The following is a 22,679-nucleotide window of genomic DNA, read 5'->3' as shown; positions in this document are numbered from 1 at the left end:
AGACGGAGCTGGCAACCGGCGGTGCGCAGGCACCGGGTGTGCGAGCGGGGGGCACAGGGAAGTGACCGACCCCGGCAGCCTCGGCCTAGCCGGCGGAGCCGCTCCTCCCTCCGCCCCCGGCTGGGAAGGGGCTGGGAAGGAGTCGGCCAAGCCCACCCTCGCCCCATCGATCGCCCCAGAGGGCGGCCCGGCCACGCCACCGCCTGGCCGGCCCCCGCGCTGTCCTCAGGTGTCCGGCAACGAATCCCCTGCTCGTGCTCCGTCCACCCGCCCCGCCTGGGGCGGGTGAGGGGCGGGACCGGCGCCAACTCCGCTTTCGCCCCGGCCGCGGCCGCCGCTCCGCTCTCGCCGCCTGCGGTCCGCTCCGCTCCTCTCCGCTCCTCTCCGCTCCGCTCCCACGGCCGCTGCTGCCGCCATGAGCGCGGACCCCGTCGTTTTCGTGTCCGCCGCCAGGACCGCCGTGGGTGAGAGGCAGCGGCGGGCGCGCCGGATGGCGGATGCTGCCGCCGGGGCCGGGCGGGTGTCCGGGTGCTGAGCGCTCTCCCTCTGTGTTCCCCTCCCAGGGTCCTTCAACGGCGGGCTGTCCTCGCTCCCCGCGCACGAACTGGGCGCCGCCGCCATCCGGGAGGTGCTGCGCCGGGCCGGGCTGGCCCCCGAGGAGGTGTCGGAGGTGATCCTGGGGCAGGTCCTCACCGCAGGTACGGGCCGGCGGCGGGACCCCTCCGCCCGCGGCCGGGCTCACCCTCTCCGCGGCCGCATCTCTCCGGGGTTGTCCCATTGAAACAGCTCGGGTTTCACATTGCAGGGACGTTATCCCTCGCCATTGGGAACGCGGTGCCTTAACAAAGGACTTGAGAGGCATCGTGGCTGCTTCTCCATACGGTCTGGGTGACTGAAAGGATGGGTTTTTGGAAAGGATCTTGTGGGGAATAGTTCGGGTTTTTTTTAAATCCCTGAAGTTGCCAACAGTGTATGTGTGAATGTCAGTTTCTTTTCTTTGTTACAACATCCTTCTCACCTTGGTCATCTCAGCTCCTAAATTTAACATCCTGAGTAATGGTAACACTGAGATTTTAAGAGCTAGGCCTTCATTTGTGTTTATCTGCAGGACCGATGTGCAAGATCTATGATGCCACTTGTTTGGAGACAAACATTTTGATTCAATGAAAATGTAGCTGGCAGGGAATTGTTTGTTTTGAACTTGCTCCTGCTTTTTCCAGGGTAATGTTTAATCAGCGTAGTCATAGGCAGGTTTGTATTTTAAATGTGGAGGAAGGAAATACATATTTTTATCTTAAAGATGATTCAGATTCCTCTATATTTTTAGCTTGCGGAATGATGTGCTCTCCTTGTCCTTTTCTTTGTGTACAAAGAGCTTTGGCCTGGGGAGATGCAGATGAAGAGTGTTTTCTTAGAATATAGTGATCCTATTATCTCCATCAGGATCACAACAAATACTGGAAGCTTTCAGGTCCATCTGTGCGTAGTTGTGCTTTTGGTTTCCATATGAACTTTCAGGGAAAGTTAACTGCTGGTGAGGTACAGAAGATGTCAAAAAGAAACTCTTCAGCAAGAAGCAATTTAAATGATTTCTCATCTTACACATACAACAGGCTAGGGCTGATCTGAAGTAGTGTTTCATCTGACCTGGCATCAAAAGCAGAGTTGCAGATATAAAACTAGCAGTAGCAGGTATTAGTTGATCAGCAATATAAATGAAAGAGGTTTCTGTTTATAGATTACTGCTGGGCACTTCTCTACCCACCAGCTGAAAGCAGGAGCAAGCTCTAAGTTTTGGTGGAATTGGGGTGTTGTTGTGAACAGTGAAAAGGCAGACATTTGTTTTTTAAGAATAAAAGAAAAATGCTGGCTGTTCCCACAGGTGCTGGCCAGAATCCCGTCCGGCAGGCCAGTGTGGCTGCGGGAATCCCATACTCTGTGCCCGCCTGGAGCTGCCAGATGATCTGCGGGTCGGGCTTGAAGGCAGTGTGCCTGGCTGCTCAGTCCATACTGACGGGAGACTCCAGCATCGTGGTTGCAGGAGGCATGGAAAGCATGAGCAAGGTAAAGCATAGGATCGCAGTCACATTGCACCAACGTACTGGGAGCAAAGAACCTGATGTTGAAACCCCGTGTTTCCAGGCTGGCGCCTGGGGGCCGATCGAAAGGGTTGCTGTGCTTACGAATGAATTTACACATACAGCAGTTGACTTCAGTAGTGTGCTTTTAAAAAAAGGAAAAGACCTCATACTGTAGCTACTGAAAAGGTGCGCTGCAAACACACACTGCATTTAAAATTCCATTTTCATTTCCATTCAGCTCTGTTGTGGTGAATGATTTGCCTGTGACAGCTGGCAGTAGACAGGATTTTCGTATTGCAAGAAGCCCAGAGAAGGAATAACTGAAAATGTTATTGTTCACCAAGCAATTAGAGCCTGGAAAGAAAGCAAAGCAGTTTTATTTCAAGGTGTTCATCCCAAGGCTGTATTCAGGAATGGGTCTGAGATGGTCTGGTGCCCAAGAAATGGATGGCCTCTTCGGCCCGGGCTCAGCTGCCTGTGCAGAGAGTGATGTTGACATTCCCTGGCAGCAGAGTGCAGTTGGGAACTACCTGGAGCAGGCTAGTAGGATGGAGAGCCACAGCCCCAGGAATGATAGATTTGGTCTGTGGAGAGGAAACAACACTTGCAGTGTGGTGATCTGCTACCAGGGGAATGCAGAGGCCAAATGGCACACCAGCTGGCAGGCTCTGGAGGGACAGGCAGAGCAGGCAGCTGGAGAGACTGCCAGGATTTGGGATGGGTACCTCCAGCCAGCAGGCAGGGATTTCTTCAATGGTCTGGCTGAATTGTGTACTGGAGATGTAAACATCTGACTCGTTTCGAAATACCCTCTTGCAGGCTCCTCATGTCATTCACATGCGAGCTGGGGTGAGAATGGGAGAGGCTTCCTTGCAGGACACTATAATCCTTGATGGCCTTACAGATGCTTTTTATCAGTACCATATGGGCATAACAGGTAAGTGGTGACAGTCCGTAAAATGAGATGGTCAACTGAAAGAGTTCACTGACAGGAAATTTCAGAAATCTAAAGTTACAAATAATGTGTTTCAAGCTCTCCTTATGTTCTAGTCATGAAAAAGAAAGAAAGAAGTACATAATATTGAAAGGCATTGAAGGCATTTTCCATTTTGTTTGTAAAGCTACTGTTTTGGGTTTTTCTTCTGTCTGAACTAATCTGTCTGCATCTCTTCTACATCTGAGAAATTTAATTTCAGAAAAAAAAAATAAACAGAATAATCCCTGTATGTAACTGGAGTATTCAGCAGCACAGATTTACAGTGGGGAGGAGTTACGCAAAGTGTCCCGTTGATATGCGTGGTTCTACAACTTGAGGTTATTGCACCCTGGATGGGATGGTCAGCCAACTGCTTTTCCAGACCCTGCTTATGAGACAGAGTGACTTCAGAACTGTTAGCTTTTCTGAAGTGGCTGTAGAGAAATCTGAGCATAGTAATTCAGAGAAGCAATAAGCTAGAAAAGCTTGTTTGTATTTGATTTAATTTGATATATCATTTGGGAGGAGATTCCACACAGAAATTTTAAACCTCAAGTGAAAATATAGTAGAGAATCATGAGTAAACAAAATGAGGAAATCTGAATGAAAACCATTCAGCATAGTCAGCTGCTTCCTACAGCAAACATTAATGACTACATTTGTGCTTACAATTTTGCAACTTAAAATTTTGGCATTTCCTGATGGCAGTTTGCATTTTGTTCCTGTTTCAGCTGAAAATGTGGCCAATCAGTGGCAAGTCAGCAGAGGGGAACAAGACCAACTTGCTGTACAGTCACAAAACAGGGCAGAGGCAGCACAGAAAGCTGGCTATTTTACAAAAGAAATTGTTCCTGTTCTTGTACCTTCTAAAAAAGGTAAGTGTGAGTGGATGATGAGAGCTGACTTTAGGGAAAAAAATCTGTTTTCTGCTATGTCTCCTGTAATCAGTGGATGGTTTCCCACTTACACATGCTTTTTGTAAGCATGTAGCCTGTTGCTCTCTTTTTCAGCTTTCAGTAGTTATATTTTAAATAAGAGAGAAGCAACTCAAATGTGAAATATCTCAGTGTAGTTTTCTGCAAATACTACCACTGTGTTTTACTGGAGATAGAATAACAACCTAGACAAAGCACTAACTTAACATAGGCTTGGATATGGTACCAAAGTCAGTAATTTTCATTTTGTTAAGACTCCTGCTGCACCAAACTTAAAACAGTCATGTTGATCTGACAAACCTTGCCCACCTAGTAAAATACACAGTGACAACAATTAGGGTTACTAGTTAATTATGTAGTCAGGTTACATATATTGGGTATATTTCTCTTTAGGTGACGGATATAAACAGACCTATTAAGATGTCTCTTTCTAGAGCAGGGGAATTCCCCAGCTCCTTGTGAGTTAGATGCAAAGACTAAATTTTCAAAAAAGAAATCAAGAATCAGTGTTTCAATATTTCCATTGAATAGACCCTGCAGAAAAAGTCCTGGCATTAGGCAGGCTGCAAACTAACGGAGGGATTTCATGATACCCGTTTAGATGATAATATTTAGTGACACTTGACAGCTCTTTGTAGCGAGATTACTAGAAGTATTGTTTGAAATACAACCTCCTGCGGAAAGAGAAGCTATTGGGTTAGGAAAAGCAAGAACAATACTGACTTTTGCACAACTAGACAGTATTTTAGCTGCTAGTGTTTGTCTTAGAAAATCTGAGCTGTCTGCCCTGCCAGAAGGAGCTGGAGGGTTACAGCAGTTAACTCCCTTGAGTTGGAAGCTGTCTCCAACATAAGAATGCCTTGTTGGTTGAAAGGAATATGGTGCATATTCCCACTCAGCCTGTTGTTTTTGCTGTCATTCTGTTTGAGATGTGTGTGTGTGTGATTAGACCCTCCTGTGAGCATAATGCTCTGTTTTGCAGGTCCTATAGAAATTAAAACAGATGAACACCCTCGACATGGGAGCAACTTGGAAACAATGGCAAAGTTAAAGCCCTGTTTCCTAACAGATGGAACTGGGACAGTAACAGCAGCTAATGCTTCAGGTTGGTCCATCTGGCTTGAATGAAATAGAAAAGAACAGTAGGTGCTTATGGCTCAAGGCAGGGTCTCTGTGAGAGGTGTGGCTGCTATTTGTTTACTGCTTTGCAGGAAATGGCAATGTGTTTGACTACATAGGTAGAACTCCATTTTAGATGTGGTGGAGGATTTCTTTTGTTTCCTTGTTTTCTATGAAACAATACAAGAGTTTGGACAATAACAGCAATATTTGATAGGCTGGAAAGAATATTTCCTTTTAAAACTAAGAGTTTCTGATACTGCAGATCTGGAGAATGGAAGACTTAATGATTCATGTTTGAAAATGTTACTCCTGTGGGACTGCCACAAGCAGCTTTTAAACATCTTCCTTTGTCTTTATGCTGCCCCTCCCAAAGCCTGCCTAATAAATCTGATGTACTTCTTTTTCAGATTGTACTTTGATTCTTCAACCTGCTCATTTCCAAATAGAATCAACAATGTGTCACATTTACAGCAGTATAGTTTGAAGTGTTTGTGGCAGAGAACAGACTTGGCTGATATGAACAATACTGACCTAAACCAGTAAATGATTTGTGATTTTTGTTCTGTCTAGATTGTGATCTTATGCAAGCAGGAGAAAGTGGTACAGTAAAAGCCAAAAGCCCAACAAATACGTACATGTTGCTGCCTGATACCTTCCACACGTACAAGTTGTTTGTTACTCCACAGGTTTAAATGATGGAGCTGCAGCTGTTCTTCTAATGAAGAAATCGGAAGCTGCTAGGAGAGGTCTTATGCCTTTGGCTCGGATTGTATCTTGGGCTCAGACAGGCATAGATCCATCTATTATGGGAGTAGGGCCCATTTCAGCAATAAGGAAAGCTGTAAGTAATCACTCATCTATGTATCTATTATGTTAAAACTCTTGCTTGTAATTGCTTTTTGTTTTCTAGCCATGTCTTGGTTTCACCCTGTTCTGAAGAAAACTTAGTAGGAAAAAAGTAAACCATGTGAAAAAAAAATACTCAAAATAGTGTAGTATATAAGATTTGGAATCCTAGTGCTACTAGGGGAGTACCTACTTGTTGGAAAAAGAAAACCCAAATGTATAGGTGTATGAATGGACTTCAGAGCATAAACTAGTCAGGTTTGTGGAAGGGTACCTAGATAACCTAGGAGGCTGAAGATCAGATTTCAGGGATGTGTATAATTAACCAAATTATGGGATAATTTGGTCCTGCTGTGGTATGGTTCTGATGCTGTGTCTGGCCAGGTTAATTTTCAGATCATTGCCTGATTGTATTTGCAATAGTACAACACTGAGGGAAGGGCCACTGAGTGCCATCTGCATTAGCAAATGGGATGGTTCCCTTTGTGTTTCAGTTTGGCCTGCAAAAAGCTTGGAGTTTACAAATTGGATTCCTTTCAGGTGTAACTGAACAGGAAGGTGCATTCCAAAGCCACATCTATCGTGCTCAGACCATTACTGCACCCACCGATGTACTCAGTGCTCAGTCCACAGGACAAGGTTCTCAATGCCCCAGTGAGCATCCCTGCTGGTACCATGCTGCTTGCTAATACAGATGTACTCCATGGCAGCCCCAGCTGATTATTTGTTAAAGCTTAGCTATGAAATTGAGCATGAAAAGAGCTCTTGTACAGCTAAGAACAGATTTACTTTAATATTCCTTATTTTTTTTAATACTGTGTAAAAGGCCTTATTTTGTTCACCTCTGAAATGTCCTGGCAGTGTGGAGCTCTGATTTGAACTCACCAAGTTCTGTGGCTTTTGACAAGAAAATCAGAACTATAATGCTAAAGCTTTTTCTTATCAGATTTCAAACTGCTAGTTAAAATGAAGGGTGCAGTAACTGCATATACAATACAGAATTTTAGTTTAAACTGTGGAACAGGCAAGCTGTGCCTGTAACTGTATAGATACTATGAAAAAGGGCACACTACTCCTTCATAGAGCATGGTCCTAGTAACAGCAAGTTCATGGCTTTGATCCCATATATATGGGCCTTTCACTTAAGAGCTGGACTCGATGATCCTCATGAGTCCCTTCCAGCTCAGAAGATTCTGTGATTCTGTGATTAAACTTTGTAATGGGCGTTATCACATGTTCACACCCTCCATATATTACGCTTATCACTTCAAAACTTTAGCACTTTATCGTGAGAGAATATGTTGAGTGTTACAATAACATAGTATATATCTTAAGCTTTTTCCAGAAGAATGGGATACTCCATACGGTCTTTATTTTATCTAGTAGAAAAAGGCTCTCCTCCTTGACTGTGGCCTCAGAGGTGCACCAGTCTGGCTAGCCTATGTTGTGAAATGTCATTATGATTATTCTGCTGATAAAGTATTGCTGTTAGAAGCAAAGTGAGTGGAAGTAAAAATGTACATATGTGAAACATGCCTAAGCCTGTACCAGAGTAGGCAATTGCATCACAAGTTTCTCAAGTGAAAACATGAGCCAAACCATCTTCCAAAATAGTCACCCATGAGAAGCTTGAAGTGGCAACTTTCACTGTAAAGGCAGGAGAGACTGGACAAATTGGATGTGGCACTGATCACTAATGGTTGACACCTCACTATTTCCAGTGTAAAAGTCTCTAATAAGTAGAGACTCCTTAATGGAGTCAGACTACATCCTAAAAAAATTGCTTTTAATCTGTTAGAGCCTACTTTTGAATCCAGTGCTTGTTCTAGTAAGGGCACCACATACAGCTGGATTTTCACAATTGCACCACCACCACTACACGTGTAAAATTAGTCAAGATTTTTATGAGCAGCCAGCATTATTACAGTACATTGTACTGACTTGTCTGACACTGAAGTTTTGTGCGTAGTCTTCAAGGATTCTCTCATCAACACTGGCTATAAAAAACTTTTCCTTCAAATTTTTTTAAGTGGTAGCTTCAAATCACCCAATTTACATCTTAGGAGAAGCTTCTTCTGGTGCTAAGGAAGACCTAAAAGATAATAAGGTCCTATTTGTATTGTTTTCTCAGATTGACAAAGCTGGCTGGACTCTGGAACAAGTTGACTTGTTTGAAATTAATGAAGCCTTTGCATCACTCTCTGTTGCAATAGCAAAAGAACTGAAAGTAAATCCAGAAAAGGTAATGATTTGTAAGCTGCCATTTATTTGTAGGCTGGCATTAGTTTACCTCTTGTAACTCAAACTTATCCCATTCTGTGCATCTGGATTGTAAGGGTGAGCACAGCTCTCTTGCAATCACTTTAAGCAAATAGGGTGGGAGCCCCAGCAGGCATTTCCTCACACTGCTCTGTCTGCTGGCTTTGCTAGCAGTTTCCCAACTGAACAAGTTCCAACGTGTTTGCAGTGGATTTTTATGCAAATCTAGGCAACTGCTCAAGCATAGTTAATTCAGAATTTGAAATTGCTGCTTCACGTGTATTTGCCACAGTATTCTTTTAGTGATGGCAAAAAGCACAGGTATTATTCTCCCCTCCCTAAATTTACCTGTTATCTTCAGAGTGAAGACAGAAGAAATACTGGTTATTACCAGCTGTTGCACTCATATGCACTTTCTTGTATGGAATGGTGTTTGTGGTTTCAAGCTCACACATAGTCAAGGGCTAGATCCCAGCGAAGTCATTTATGCTTAAAGTCAGCTAAGCTAGTTAAATGTTTTGACTGTCTGTATTGGCTTTTTTTTTTCTTTTTTAGGTCAATATACAAGGTGGAGCTATTGCTCTTGGCCACCCTCTGGGCGCCTCTGGTTGTCGCATCCTTGTAACTCTTCTCTATGCACTGGAACGAACTGGTGGAAAACGTGGTGTTGCTGCTCTCTGTATAGGAGGAGGAATGGGAATAGCCATGTGCATTGAGAGATAAATGTGAGGGAATGAATGAACAGCTAGTGTTAACTAGCTTTGAAACATTTTACTAATAAACTAATAAACTTCTAATAACAGAGCCTAAAATTGTTTTGCCTAAAATTAAATAAGTTTACACCATTACTTCTTGACAAAGAGGTTAGTGGTTATTGCAGGCACTCTAGTTGTTAACACACACTAGAGCTTAAATTCTCACTGCAAGGACCAAACTTGCTTTCAAAAATTAGTTTGTTCACAAGAAAATAGCAGCAACATTCAACCACTTGTTTTATTAACATTTTAGTTATAAGAGTGGGAAGTGTAAGTGAAACAAACATAAATAAAGCCTAAGTTATTCTTCAAGTGCTCCAGACTGAACTGCATCCTCATAGCACCCTCCTCTCTCTTCTTTAGTTTCAGGGTGCAGTTTGATAAGGTCATCAATTCGGAGAATAGTAATTGCAGCTTCTGTTGCAAACTTGAGGCTCTTGGTTTTGACCATGGTTGGTTCAAAGACACCAGCTTGCTTGTTATCACGAGGTTTTCCATTGATCAAGTCAAGACCAATCCTGCAAAGAAGGAATGCTGTCAGATGGAGAGGGAGAAACAGCAGAAATACAGCTGGGAGTATCCTGTGTAACTCCTGCTTCGTTACAGCAATACATACATACAACTGAAGGGCAGGGGCAAAGGAGTTCACCGAAAACATACATTCTTTTTTTACTATGCAAATCATGGTTCAGTGAACTGGGAGAACAATTTTCCATCTAGGTCACCAGCCCACATCACTTTTACTAGCCTTCTAACAGACAGATACTTGCCATTTCAGATTTTTGCGATCTGGGTTAACTTGAGCCTCGTTGTGGAATGCTCTCAACTTTGCAACAAGATCTGTGGCATCCTGAGCAGCATTTACTGCCAGTGTATTTGGAATTACTAAGAGGGATCTTGCAAATTCTGCTATTGCAAGTTGTTCACGTGATCCCTAGAAAGAGGAAAAAAATTTTAAACCAATAGTTACAACTGGAGAGGAAAAAAATACAGCCATGATCAAGAACAGCGCTAACTGGTAGGGGTTTTCACATGCAAAACCTGTGTTTCAGTCAAAGAACCAGAGAGTCTAATTATCAGAGAAAGAATTAACTCATATCCTCCATTTTAAAGAACCATCTTAGATTCTATAAGATGATTAGGTTTTCATGAACCACAGAAATTACTTCTAACAGATGAAAATAAAAGCTTGGAGATTAATTGTGCAAATCTAACGCATACACACCATTGAGTCTCTGTGCAAGACTTACCATGCTGGTTGCATAATTTTCAAGATATATTGAAAGTGCTGCCTCTACAGCACCACCACCTGGGACAACAGACTTGGATTCCAAAACCCTTTTGACAACACAGAGAGCATCATGTATAGATCGTTCCATTTCGTCACACATGAAGTCATTGGCTCCTCGTAAGATAATTGATGCTGAAGTACGAGCCTTTGTACTAACGATAAAAGGAATCAGAAGTCAGCTGTGCTGAATGAAATCTAAATTAAAATTATTCTTGGTAAATTTTTTCTTCTAAAGCAGAGTTCGGTTGAGCCTCATTTTTTCAACATTTAAAAGAAAATCTTAACATTGTTATGCCCCCTTGCAGGATACATACATTGTAACTTAGTAAGTCACTATTTTAATTTCTAACATGCAAGATGAGTTTTAGTCTTTTAAAGAAAGCTACCTGTCAGAGTATGATGACGTTTTCCCATCAAAGAGGGGAAAGTGTACTTAGGTATTAAGAAAGACCCCTTTTGCACAGCCCTCAAAAAAGCTAATGACTGCCAACGTAATAAAACAGGCTGTCACCAGGTACCTGACACACGAGTGCCATGGGCAGAGCATTTCATTCACACACAAATGACACTACAGGAACATGAACACCCAGAAGGGATATTGAAACAGTGGAAAAGTTACTATCCAAAGTATGTTCTCATGAAATGAACTGATACTCAAGTCTTCAGGTACCAGACAGCAGTGACACCAGCACAAGCGAACACTGTCTTTCAAAACAAATTGAAAGATTTAGCTCGCACCTCTTTATTCAGATGAAATTAACTAAGACAGTACCTATTTCCCTTCACTGTCTCTAAAGGGAAGCCAGTTTAGAAACATTTGTTTATAAACAAAAATTTAAGTAAATCTGTCTAGCAATCTGATTGTCTCATATGCTGGTTGACAAAAGAGTGTCCAGCTCCAGCAAAAGAGATCAAATACTGATACTCTCACCTCTAATTTGCACTGGATTTGTGTACCCTTTCCCATGTGTGTAACTATTCCAACCGCTTGGATAGCATGAAGTAAATAAGTGGAATTTTATCTCAAACTTAGCAGAGAACACATACAGAACTTGAGTGTTTTTAGAAGGATCCTTACTTCTTGATTAAAATCAGCTCATCATCGCAGATTCTCTCTTGGATCACCTCTTCTGCCTGTCCCAGCATTAATGCCTCAAAACTCTCCTCACCTTCAAGGTTTGCAAGGGTTGAACATATGGTTGCTTTAACAAACAAACAACAAAGTGAAGTTAACATTCAATTTCCGCACATCATCCTTTGCCCACTACCAATAGGCGTACAGGAAGAAAAACAGAAATAAAAGCTGTGTTAAATAGATTTTTCTTGAACAGCACTTCTAGTTCTCAGGCAGCAATTCAATATTTCAGTTTATAACTGATAAACTGGCTGCTTCTTTTGTTCAACTTTTACAGTGCTTCCTCTTCCACGGCCAGTACAAGTTCCCATGCTTTACCACAATGAAAATATTTTCTTCCAAATTTAAGAACTGACAGATAAAAATCTGTACAGGACCAGATTTTTTTTAAAGTATGCATTTAGTGATTTAGGAGTTCTTCATTCGTCTTGAACTATGTAAACAATGTACTTAACTGTCTAAACAGAGGCTTATGAATGCATGCATAATAAAAACTTCTAAATAAATACAGATTATGGCTCCCATTTCCACAAGAGGCCAGTCTTGACAGTGCAAGGCAGCTTCTTCTCCCTCCCCTGTAAATCTTCAGCAATCAAGTCTTACAGTAGTCATCTACTTTGACAAAGGTCATTTAAAAGCAACAGTAAAGCTAAAAAGAAGTGGCTTAGCTTTACTCATCCTGACCTTGGATGTTAAGAAGCCGTATTTTAAAAATCAGTAACAAGTACCCTAACAACAGCTTCTACTTTGAAGAATAAATTTATAAACCAGTTATTCGTATACAGACATACCTCCCGATGCCTTAGCAATCCGCTTAAGGTCCTTTTTTACAACTCTTCGTACTGCCATAGCTCCAGCATCAACAAAGTATTTCAGACACATATCATCAATACCTCCAGTGGTGAGAATAACATTGGCACCAGTGGCCAGAATCTTCTGGATTCTTTCTTTGGTAATATCTGACTCTCTGCAAAGATTAATGTCAAAGTTATAAAAAGGTATCCAAAAGTATACCATCACATCCTGTCAGCCCACTTCCTGAAACCCTTAATGCAGAGCTCTGCAAGAATGGACCACTGCACAAACATACTTGCATCTCTTGAAAACTGACTTAATACTAGTTCTGCCTCCAGAAGTGAAGACTTCTTCCATTAGTATTTGGTATTGCTGGGAAATGCTAACATTCAAAACATTTTTTACCTCTTGCACTCAGCCAAATCTACATCAAGCCATCTCAACTGACGAGATCAAATCAAGCCTGTGAAACCCCACTGCCTCAGTTATTCAAGCTTCCACACACCTCTGCCTTATCTGGTCCAGCTTCTCAGGGTCTGAGATAACAACCTGAACACCAAGCTTCATTTTTGCTTTCTGCAAGCTGAAGTCAAGGCATGCAATCTTTGCATTAAGTATTCTCTTGGTCATACCTGATGAGGAAAAATAAGCAAGAAGAAGGATTTTGTCAAATAGAGTTAACATAACATCAAGTTAGCATTAGAGATTAAAATTAACGTTACTTTCACATTTCAGATTTCTACTGTTTACTTCTCCACCTCCAGTTCTGCCCTACTGCAGAAAAAGCTAATAAAGACTTTCCTGTGTTACCTTTTTATATATGGTCCCCAAAACATGAATGACCATTACAATGTGACCTATCAGTCTCACATCCTGTGAGTTACCTAATCACAGCAAGGCTCTGCTAAATGAAACAGTCCCCCACAAACCTGGCACTGGCTCCGCAAGGGAAGTGCTCAAGTTCCACCAGAACACAGTGTTACCTTGCTGACACTGAGCTACAGCAACTTACCAACACTCTGTGCATCACTGCTAGCTGGCAGACTCTAGTCTAAGAAACACTGGTGAAGTGCAGTATTTTGTGTTCTTGTTTAATTGTCCTGGAACTGAAAACCCACATGGATTTGCAACGAATGCAGCCAGTTCAAAAAGCCACACAGAAAGACGAAGAGGACTGAGCTGACACAAAAGATTTCTGAAACACAGCCTGTTCTTACCCTGTGAGCCCACCACGCAGTTCAAAGCATAACCGTTCACAAGAATGCTCTCTTTTTGGCTGCGGCCATGGGCCTTCAGAACATTAACCGAGTTGATGGGGTACCGAGCCTGACCCTTCTGGTCTGTGTATTTAACTGCCAGTGCAGCATCCACCACCATGTTAGCAAAGAAATCACCATCACTGAAAGGCTGTTAAGGTTAAAACTGAAGAAGGAAACTAGTATTATGCTTAAGAAAAAAAAAACCAAAACAAACCATGAACAGAAATAACTGAAAGTGCTAAAACTAAGTTTCCAAAAAAGAACTTCAGAAAGGCAAGAAAGTGCTAGCTCTCCAGCTCTCTTTACCATTGTCTTAAAGGAATGAGTCATTCTAAAAGCTGAAACACTGCTAGAAAAATTATGACAGACTACCATGATGCCTGCATTTTATGTACCTTTTGTTCCTTAAGTAAAATACATATCCTATGTTTGGCCAGCACAAAAGCTAAAAATGCAGGGGTTTCTGTGCCCACAGAGTAAAATTCAACTTTCTTTCCTCCAGATTCACTTCCCAGGTACTTCTGTAACACATTCTTCCACTCACACAACTCTTTATCTAGCCTCCCTAACAAGCAATGCAATTATTAGGAAACAATACCCTTTTAAAGCTATCCTGATCTGCCAACCCAGATTTAAATGAACTGGGAAGAGTTTGAACATGTTTTCCCATGCCAGATCACAGTTATCTGTAAAACCCCTGTTACAAACACAACAGCTTCACTACTGTGTCATGTTCATAAAAACTGCTGCAAAGGATACTCTGGCCTAGCTACTCAAACTCTCTAAACAACCACTCTCACTTCACTCACTTGATCAAGTTAAAGGATACACTCCTATAATTTTCGAGGACATTGATGTTTTAGCAGCATTAATTAGGCACTCCCTGCCCAGCTCATCTGTGTTAATAACAAGATTTTCATTGATGTAGCGAACAGCTTCCCTGTAAAATAAAGACAAATACACTGGTCAAGAACCACCCCCACAAAAAGACAAAAACTTACATGTTTTCAGCTCTCCTAAATGTTACCTTGAAGAACAAAGGGATAAAAGCAATTAATCTCCAAGGACAGTAACATGACAGTCATTCCATTATGTAATTACAGAAATACAATTAAAAAAAAACCCAAAACACATGAAAACCCAACCCAGACCAACAAAAACACCACCACCCCTGCAACAAACCACCAAATTCCACTTGGTGCCAAAAAGTCTGTATTAACGCAGTCACAAAATACAGAAATTCAACTGTATCAGTTTCTTACTTGCAGGCAAGTCGGTATCCACCAATAATGGAGGTAGGATGAATTTTCTGTTTCACCAGCTCATCTGCATTTTTGAGAAGTTCTGCAGCAATAATTACCTGTTTGAAATACAAACACTAAATCCGTGCATCCCACACAAGCAAAGAAACTACCTTGTGCAATGCACAACTAAAACCAGTTTCTGACATGAGGTGAGAGCCTACCCAATTCCAAGCCCCACCAAGGTATCTAAAGTCTCAGGCAAGTTTTTGACATTCAGTATCCTTGGTACTTTACTTTTACTTCTCACAGTCATTAAAAATTAAAAAACTAAATTCAGCCTCTATCATCAACCTTTGAGACAGGAAAAGACCAATAATGAAACAGAAGTAAGCAAATTCCCTTCCGGAGCACCACTTTGCATATGGAAATTAGTATCTCTAGAGAATACTAAATCTAAACACTGACTTTTGGTATGTCTGCCTGTAAAACTTGCTACATACCACTGAGGTGGTCCCATCACCAACTTCTTTGTCTTGCAGGTCTGCCAGCTCACAAAGGACTTTTGCAGCAGGATGTTCCACTTCTAGCAGTTTCAGAATGGTTGCACCATCATTAGTAATGGTCACGTCCTGATTTTCAGGAATCAAACGTGAATATGATGTACATTTCTATCACACTTTCACTGTTGTGTTTCAGAACATTCATACAAATAGAAATTAATTAATCTTCGCAATTGCCCATAAAATAACTACTTATACCAAAACTTTTCTGTGACTTTTTAACCAGGAGTCCCATTCTAACAACGGAAATGTTACTAGTGCAGAATCTGCACTTTCTTTTGATCAGAAAAGCCTTTTTGGTACAGAAACTCATCACACATTTTGCAAATATTGGATTAGTAGTCATGCAATGACCTCCCTCTAACACAGTATTTTATTACAGCAGCCTGGAAAATGACAAACTTTCTACAATTGCTTGAAATATTTTGAAGTACAAAATATTGCTTAAAAATTTGTTATGAGATTACTAGATTTTTTTTTTTGTTGTTGTTATTTCTCCTAATGTGGAGATCGGGACATACAAGTCAGCACCTGTTAAACTTGATTTAAATGATGAAACTCACTTCTTGCAATCTGACCAGTATTTTAAGTGGTTACAAGAACTTACCTACAGAAAAGAAATAACTGTACCACATAAATTACCACCACAATAGATAGAACTAAAATGATGTAACACACATTGCCCAATACTCAATTTTACCACAGTTCTCCTACCCCTCTCAGAACCATGGAGAAAACAGGCACGTGCACATTAGGCCTATGAAGCACACTAAGTAGAAGCACTTTTACACAGGAATACAAATCCTCCTGACACTTCTTAAAGTAATATTACTTACCCCAATATCATCCACCAACATCTTATCCAGACCAACTGGCCCAAGAGAACTCTTCACAATATTGGCAATAGCAGATGCAGCAGTAACTGAATAAATGAAAGAAGTAAGAAAAGAAGAGTTTTATCTTCCCAACTTCAGGATGATTCTCAGATTTATAAGAAACTGTGCCAAGAACCAACAAATCAGGAACTTGACAACAAGTGATCTCCTCTACGATTACAATGCAGCCTATCCAACCTGAAGCTTTACCTTACTTTGCTAGGCTTGCTGCTACTAAAAAACTACAATCTGTGCCAAACTTCACTCTTCCCTCCTAGCTGGTTTAGCTAGCTAACCTGGCAAAACTGACTGACCAGAAGAAGAATGCCTCCTCTGCTGTCTGGATAAGATGGAGTCTGAGGAGGACTGAGGTCAGAGGAGCAGTGGTGTTAGATTAGGAGGGGTTGGTAGCACTGCTGCTTTTGACTGCAGCAAGCAGAGACTTCACTTTCATTTAGTCCTCAGTTCTGGGCAGACAGAACAATGGTATCACCACGCATCAATGAGTAAAACATCTTTTGGTCCATATCAGGTCTGTGACTGAAATAAAACATTTACTTCTCCAACTAAGTCACCGAAAAGTGACCTTTGAGTCACTGCTAAAACAAAACAAAGCCTCCAAAACATCGGCTTATTTAAAGGTTGTTCTGCCATCTTCATATAGGAAAAAGATACAATCAACCTTTTCCTTCAGACCATGGCAAGCTTTTCTCTATCCCACAAGCATAGCCACTTTATCTAGAAATTGAAAAAGTGGTAGTTAAATGGGAATAGTTACAACTCAGAGACCTTCAAACAACACAAGAATTTCTTTTGTTTAGGAGGATTAATGGCAGCATTCTGTAAGAAATAACGTTGTACTAAAGGTGATTACGCGGAATCTAACTCGTGAATTAAAGGAAGACTCATAAATTTTAAGTGGTCTGCCTAAAGTATCATCAGACCTACATGAACCAATCTCAGTTTGATCAGGAAGCAAGTCTTCGGCTTCTTCCTTTGTCTTTTGGCTACTCAAAATCTGAGATCGGTCTCGGAATTTGCAGCCTTCCCCCAGGACTTGGGGTACAATCCTGAGCAATGGGTAGCGCGTTTGAGAATTACAGTTACAGACACACATCTCGACGGCGGTCCCCATTTTCCGAAGCAGGTTATTTCCCTGTGCTGGTCAGCAGTGAGCTTCCCCAGCTGCCCCTTCCCCTGCAGAACTCGCCGCAGGCCTTGCCGGCTCACGGCCTACGCGGTCGGGACGGGGCAAAGCGACCTCCGTGCAGCAGCCGCCCTGCCCCGCTGTTTGCTGCTACCAAGGGAAGGAGGGCGGGGGACGCGGGATCGCGTCGCCACTTGGACTCCTGCAAGCGCGGCGGGATGGCGTGTGCTCCACGTCCACCTCCCTCCCTCCTTCCTTTCTTCCTTCCCTGCACGCAGCGGCGGCCCGGGACGGAAGGAATCTATCGAGAGGAGCGGCTGCTCCCGGGCAGACCAGGGCGGGTGAGCACATGGCAGGGGTGACCATGGCCGCGCCATGTTCGCTTCTTCCTGCCCCTCCCTTCCCCCTCCCCCCCCCCCGGGTCTCGCCGGAGCACGCCGCCGTTACCGTTCTGCGTGCGGACCGAGTCACCGCTGGTCCGCTCGCCGAACACGGCCAGGGGCCCCTCCATCGCCGACATCTTCCCGCCCGGGCGCGGCGCCACACGCACAGGGAAGGGACAGGCGGGCGCGGAGCGGCGGGACTGCCGGGGCGGCGCGAGGCACGCTGGGAACGCGCCCCCTGCCCGAGGGGGCGGTGGGAGGGGGCCACGCCCCCCGGGGGGCGGGGCCTCACCCCGAGCCTGCCCAATCCTGGGGCGCGGCGCCGCCCGGCCTCGAGCCGCGATTGGCGGGCGCCCCTGAACAAAGCCGCCGCGCGACGGGGCGGGGCCGGGGCGCTTCCACGGGCTTCTAGAAAGTGTCGCGGGCCTGGGCGCGCAGGCGCGGGGCGGTCCGCCGGGGGTGGGGAAGCGTCCCCACTGCTCGGCATTGGGAAATAAGCCGCTTCGGAAAGTGGGGACCTCGGCATGCGTGTCTGTAACTGCGGTCCTCAAACACGCTACCCGTTGCTCAGGATTGTACCCCGAGTCCTGGGGGAAGGCTGCGAATTCCGAGACCGATCTCAGGTTCTGAGATTCCAAAAGATGGAGAAGCTGAAGACCTGCTTCCTGGAGAAACTGAGATTCAAATACTCTGATGATACTTTAGGCAAAACAATTTTAATGAGAATTACTTAAGTCGTGACTACGACTGCACTTGATAATGGCAGCATTGTATTGTTTGAAGGTCTCTGAGCCGTAACTGTTCCCATTTTCCTACCGCTTTTCAATGTCTAGGTTAAGTGGCTATGCTTATAGGATAGAAAAACTTGCCACAGTCTGAGGGAAAAGTCTCAGGGAGCGGTGGGGAGATGGTCAGTATGGGCATGTAATGCGTGCAGATTCATAGCACGTGATGTGAACAGGCTTCTTGTATTTCGACAAACAGGTACCTTAAGGGGCCAGGCATGACCTGCACAGCCAGAGCTATGCCTGCCTCCTACAGCAGTGTCCAGAGTTCATCTGTCAGGTGGTGCCAGGGTCTCTCACCAGGCCTTCAGCCTTTCAACACAATTTGCTCTTAGATGGGTCATTAAATGCATTTTCAGGACTACAGCAGTTAAATACAGCCCCAAAGTAGGGTTCCTGCATAGTCAGGCTTGCAGAAGGATGCTTTGAGAAGGCAGAGAAGCTCTGCTGTACCTGTGTGCTGCAGGAGTTGTTGGAAAGAAGCCTAAAACAGGATGATGGTAGTTCCCGAAACACCTATTGTTGCTCTCACCCACTCCCCTTTCCCTTCCGCGCCTTGATTCCTCTTCCTTAGACCCGCTCCAGAAAACGCCGACCCAGTCTCTGGAGGCCGGCATTTCCTAAAGCCCTCTTTCCATGGGGAAAAGTTAAAACATGATTCCCCGAGTCGGGGAAGTGTTTTCTGCTCTATTTTGTGAGATGCGAGTGACACACGGGCACCCTTCCCCGGAGCGGGCGCTGGGGGCGGCTCTGCCGGCGCACCGGGAGCGGCCCCGCGCTCGGCGCTTCCGCCCGACCCCGCCGGCGGCGGAACTCCCGCGGCCGCTTCCGCGGGAAGCGCCGCCCCTCGCGCATGGCGGCGCCCGGGTGTCCCCGAGCGGAGGGAGGGGAGTGACGGCCGCCCGGGGCTCTGGCCGGTCCTGCTCCCCATGGCGCTGAGCAGCCGCCTGCTGCTGCCGGCCGGTGGGCTCCGTGCAGCGGGTAAGCCCAGGGCTCGCCGTGCCGGCCTTTCCCGGCGGCGGCTCCGCGACCTCCGTGCTCCCGGGGCGATCCGGCGGCCGGGGGTCTTGGCGGTGCTGCTGTGCCAAGGATGAAGGGTTTATACCTTGTTATTTGGTAGTGATGTCTCTGGTTCCTTGTGTACTTCGCTTTCAGTGTTTTGTAAAGCCTTGGTCGTAGTCACGCGTGAGTTTGTATTTTATGTACGAGCTCAGAAACGGCGTTAGTATACTTGCAGTTCACCTCATAAACTGGGGAAACAGGTCGAGGTCTTGTCATCCACCTGTTAAGTGCTTAAAAACTAAAAGCAAGATGATTTTGCCCTGCTGACTTCTCTAAGCTGTGTCATTCTGTACTGTATCCATTCTACTGTCTGCACTACATGTTGTTTTAATCTTTGGTGCTTTTTTATCTGCTCTCCCTCCCAAGGTCTTCGTTTTGCATCAACTACAGCCAGTCTGAAAACTGAGCCCGAAGTGGACACAAGTGAAAATGAGGTCGTTGCCCCAAACTTCACTAACAGAAATCCTCGGAACTTGGAGCAGATGGCCCTGGCTAGGAAGGAGCGTGGCTGGAAGACAACTTGGCCAAAGCGTGAGTTCTGGCACAGGTCAGTCAGGAAGTCACTGCCAGAAATGAAGACTCCAAAAGAAAAAAACCATACCAAAACAAATCCCAGAAACCCCCATACAAAATGTATATTTTGGGTTGCTGAATCAGTTATCACATTAGTGTTTCCTAATCAGCAGGTGTCTTCTGTGTTCAGAGAACAGTGGACTAGCAGCATGTGAAAGTCAGCATATGTGGTCAAGATTTTTCCATCTGTTGTTAAGGCAACAGTAATGTTGCTTAAGCAACAGCTTTTTAACTCGGGATTCTCTTAATCCTGTGCTTACCATGCTTCATTGTTTTATTTGAGGCACCGTAATAGTCTGTCTGGAGTTGTTTTATGTTTGTGGGTTTTGGTTTGTTTTTTTTTAAGTTCATTTTAAGCTGGCATTTCAAAGTCTTTATTTTGTTCTTGTGCAGAGAGCCCCATCCAGTTTGTTCATACCAGGAAAGCCGATACTGTACAGTACAATAAGAAATAGTTGCTCCTAATAAATAATCTATTGTTATGTGTGGAAGCTTATGAGGTACTTTCTGCCAATTGCAGATGTCAAGAAGTAGTTATCTGCTGTGTCAGCACAAGCCTTAAAGGGACTACATAGTGACCTTAAAGTTCCATATCTGCTGGAGCAGTTCTCCTCATCATACATAGATCTGTTCCACACTGTGCAGGTGTACAGTGCTTAGTTTGGAGTGGTGCTGGTCTGAGGCAATGTAGGACTGTGGCCCTGAGTAACTGATGAAAAGTTGCTCTTGGAATTTCACTCTTCTGAGCTAGTAACAGGAGTTGTGTGAGTCAACACAGGCAGGCAGCGGGAACAACCACAAAACTACGGCTGAAATGCAAAGAGTACATTTATTTCACTGCCTCTCTAACTGGAGGATCCCAAGGCAACACCAAGGCAGAGACACACAGGTGGGAATGCAGGCATTGTTAGGCCTAATCTCTGCAGGTGGTGGGCCTGCTGTTGGCACCCATTTATTAAGAGCGTTTAGGCTTACCATCGTGCTGTGCTCTCCCCCATGCTTTTTATGATCTCCGAGCTTTGATCTTCTGCCTATCAAAACAGGGAGCTCAAACACATCCATGAGAGTGCCTCCAAGTCTCTTCAAACACCTATGTTATGTCCACACAGAGATTCTGCTTCTCAAAACAGACAGAGGATAAACATCAGTAGGCATAATACATGGGGTTTCCCACAATGTTATTCTCCAGGCCTTTCCATTCCCAGCTGCAAGGTCACTTGAGCAAATCTTCCTCACCATTCTTCTGCTTTTAACCCTTTGCTCCCAACTGAGTCCTATTATATGTCTTAATAAGTAAAATTACAATATAATGTAATACACCAGTATATTAAATTTTATTTAATAAAATGTAAGCATTTGACTGTGTTCTCTGGAAAAGACATTATAATCCCATGTTATTTCTTTCCTGCACTCAGATTACGGCTCGAGCGGACGCAGCATTACGTAGAAGCCTTTGTTGAGCGCTCTAACGGGGATGTTGTGGTATCTGCCTCTACCCGAGAGTGGGCCATAAAGAGACACTTATACAGTCCCAAGGGAGTAGCCGCATGCAAAAACCTTGGCCGTGTAATGGCACAGCGCTGTTTGGAAGCAGGAATCAACTTTGTGAACTTTAAAGCCATTATCCCCTGGGAACACCATTGTGACTCGGCAAGTACCCATCTCCTTATTCCTTTGGCCCTTTTTTCCTTTTTAGGTATTAATTTTACTTCTCTTCACCATTAATTTTCTTATGTGGCTTGACAATCCCTCCTTGCAACACTCAGCAGGGTAGCTTTGACAAGCTGCAGTTCCTGGCATTATGCTTCCATGAGGCCATTATCCTCTGCCCCTCGATGTAACTTGTCCCCACCGATATTTCAGTGCTGCTGGCTTTTAAAATTTTTTAAATTTATTTGTGTTTATCTTTTAAACAAGATTCAGGAATTCGAGAAAGCTATGGAGGAGGGTGGTGTTGTTCTGCGTGAGCCACGAAGACTCTATCAGTAAAATGCAGATTGTTGGGAAGACTTTCAAAGGAATGAGGATCACTTCTTTTGGTTTGTGTACTGGCAGAGGGAAGGTCCAGAGCTGGCAAAAGTTGAAATGTATCATCATATAATAAAATATTTCCAAATGGGTAGAAGTGTTTCATATTCTTTATTCTAAAATGATCAACACCTTTAGGGCTAGAATAAACTTACCATAGTTCAGCCTGACAGAATTTATTAATAATTCTACATTTTAAAAATATATTTTATTTTTAAGATTTGACTTTCTTTGTTCTAACCTGAACTCTGGAAATGCTTTGATATTTGATCCCTGTACACTGCCAGTCTAATCTAGCAAAATGTAGTCATTATATGAATGTTGAGAACTGTGATGAAGTAATGTGCTAATCTTGGTGAAAAGATTAAATTCCTCTAACTCATCTTTGCACCTTTCTTGCAATCTGAGATTCTAACTGCTTAACGACATGGATAGGTCTAGGAGGGAAGCTGCACAAATGCCTGCTGTAGGGAGTAAGAAGCGCCATTATCTCCCTGTGTTGGCTGCGTGCTGCAGGCTGGTGCTGTCAGCGTCTCTGCCTGATGGCTCGGCAGAGCTCCCGAGCATG

The 22,679-nt window shown here is 43.9% G+C and overlaps 3 protein-coding genes and 1 non-coding gene across 4 annotated transcripts; 2 read left to right on the top strand and 2 right to left on the bottom strand.

The window, feature by feature from the left end:
• The first annotated feature begins 309 nt into the window (after window positions 1-309).
• ACAT2 (acetyl-CoA acetyltransferase 2) lies at window positions 310-9,031 on the top strand. The gene is made up of 9 exons (XM_048297941.1): window positions 310-464; window positions 564-698; window positions 1,883-2,064; window positions 2,901-3,018; window positions 3,789-3,932; window positions 4,975-5,097; window positions 5,801-5,955; window positions 8,092-8,202; window positions 8,775-9,031. Exons 1-9 carry the CDS (start codon window positions 416-418, stop codon window positions 8,940-8,942), a joined length of 1,185 nt encoding a protein of 394 aa, XP_048153898.1. The 5' UTR covers window positions 310-415; the 3' UTR covers window positions 8,943-9,031.
• A 156-nt stretch (window positions 9,032-9,187) lies between these two features.
• On the bottom strand, window positions 9,188-17,898 carry TCP1 (t-complex 1). Its single transcript, XM_048297940.1, has 12 exons — window positions 17,728-17,898; window positions 16,095-16,180; window positions 15,199-15,327; window positions 14,717-14,814; window positions 14,284-14,394; window positions 13,413-13,594; window positions 12,701-12,827; window positions 12,192-12,367; window positions 11,344-11,467; window positions 10,225-10,417; window positions 9,745-9,908; window positions 9,188-9,492 (listed from the first exon to the last, which is right to left on the bottom strand). The coding sequence occupies exons 1-12, from the start codon at window positions 17,798-17,800 to the stop codon at window positions 9,276-9,278; spliced, it is 1,680 nt and encodes a 559-aa protein (XP_048153897.1). The 5' UTR covers window positions 17,801-17,898; the 3' UTR covers window positions 9,188-9,275.
• LOC125324267 lies at window positions 16,770-16,905 on the bottom strand. The gene has a single exon (XR_007202906.1). It is a non-coding gene; the product is annotated as a small nucleolar RNA SNORA29 (small nucleolar RNA).
• Window positions 17,899-19,274: 1,376 nt separating the features above from the next.
• Window positions 19,275-22,203, top strand: MRPL18 (mitochondrial ribosomal protein L18). Its single transcript, XM_048298278.1, has 4 exons — window positions 19,275-19,429; window positions 19,877-20,057; window positions 21,499-21,733; window positions 22,001-22,203. The coding sequence occupies exons 1-4, from the start codon at window positions 19,378-19,380 to the stop codon at window positions 22,070-22,072; spliced, it is 540 nt and encodes a 179-aa protein (XP_048154235.1). The 5' UTR covers window positions 19,275-19,377; the 3' UTR covers window positions 22,073-22,203.
• Window positions 22,204-22,679: the final 476 nt, after the last annotated feature.

Source organism: Corvus hawaiiensis, chromosome 3, assembly GCF_020740725.1.
Source record: "Corvus hawaiiensis isolate bCorHaw1 chromosome 3, bCorHaw1.pri.cur, whole genome shotgun sequence".
Classification (NCBI taxonomy): Eukaryota; Metazoa; Chordata; class Aves; order Passeriformes; family Corvidae; genus Corvus; species Corvus hawaiiensis.
The sequence above is the reverse complement of the archived record's forward strand: the minus strand, read 5'-3'. Positions and strand labels throughout refer to the sequence as shown.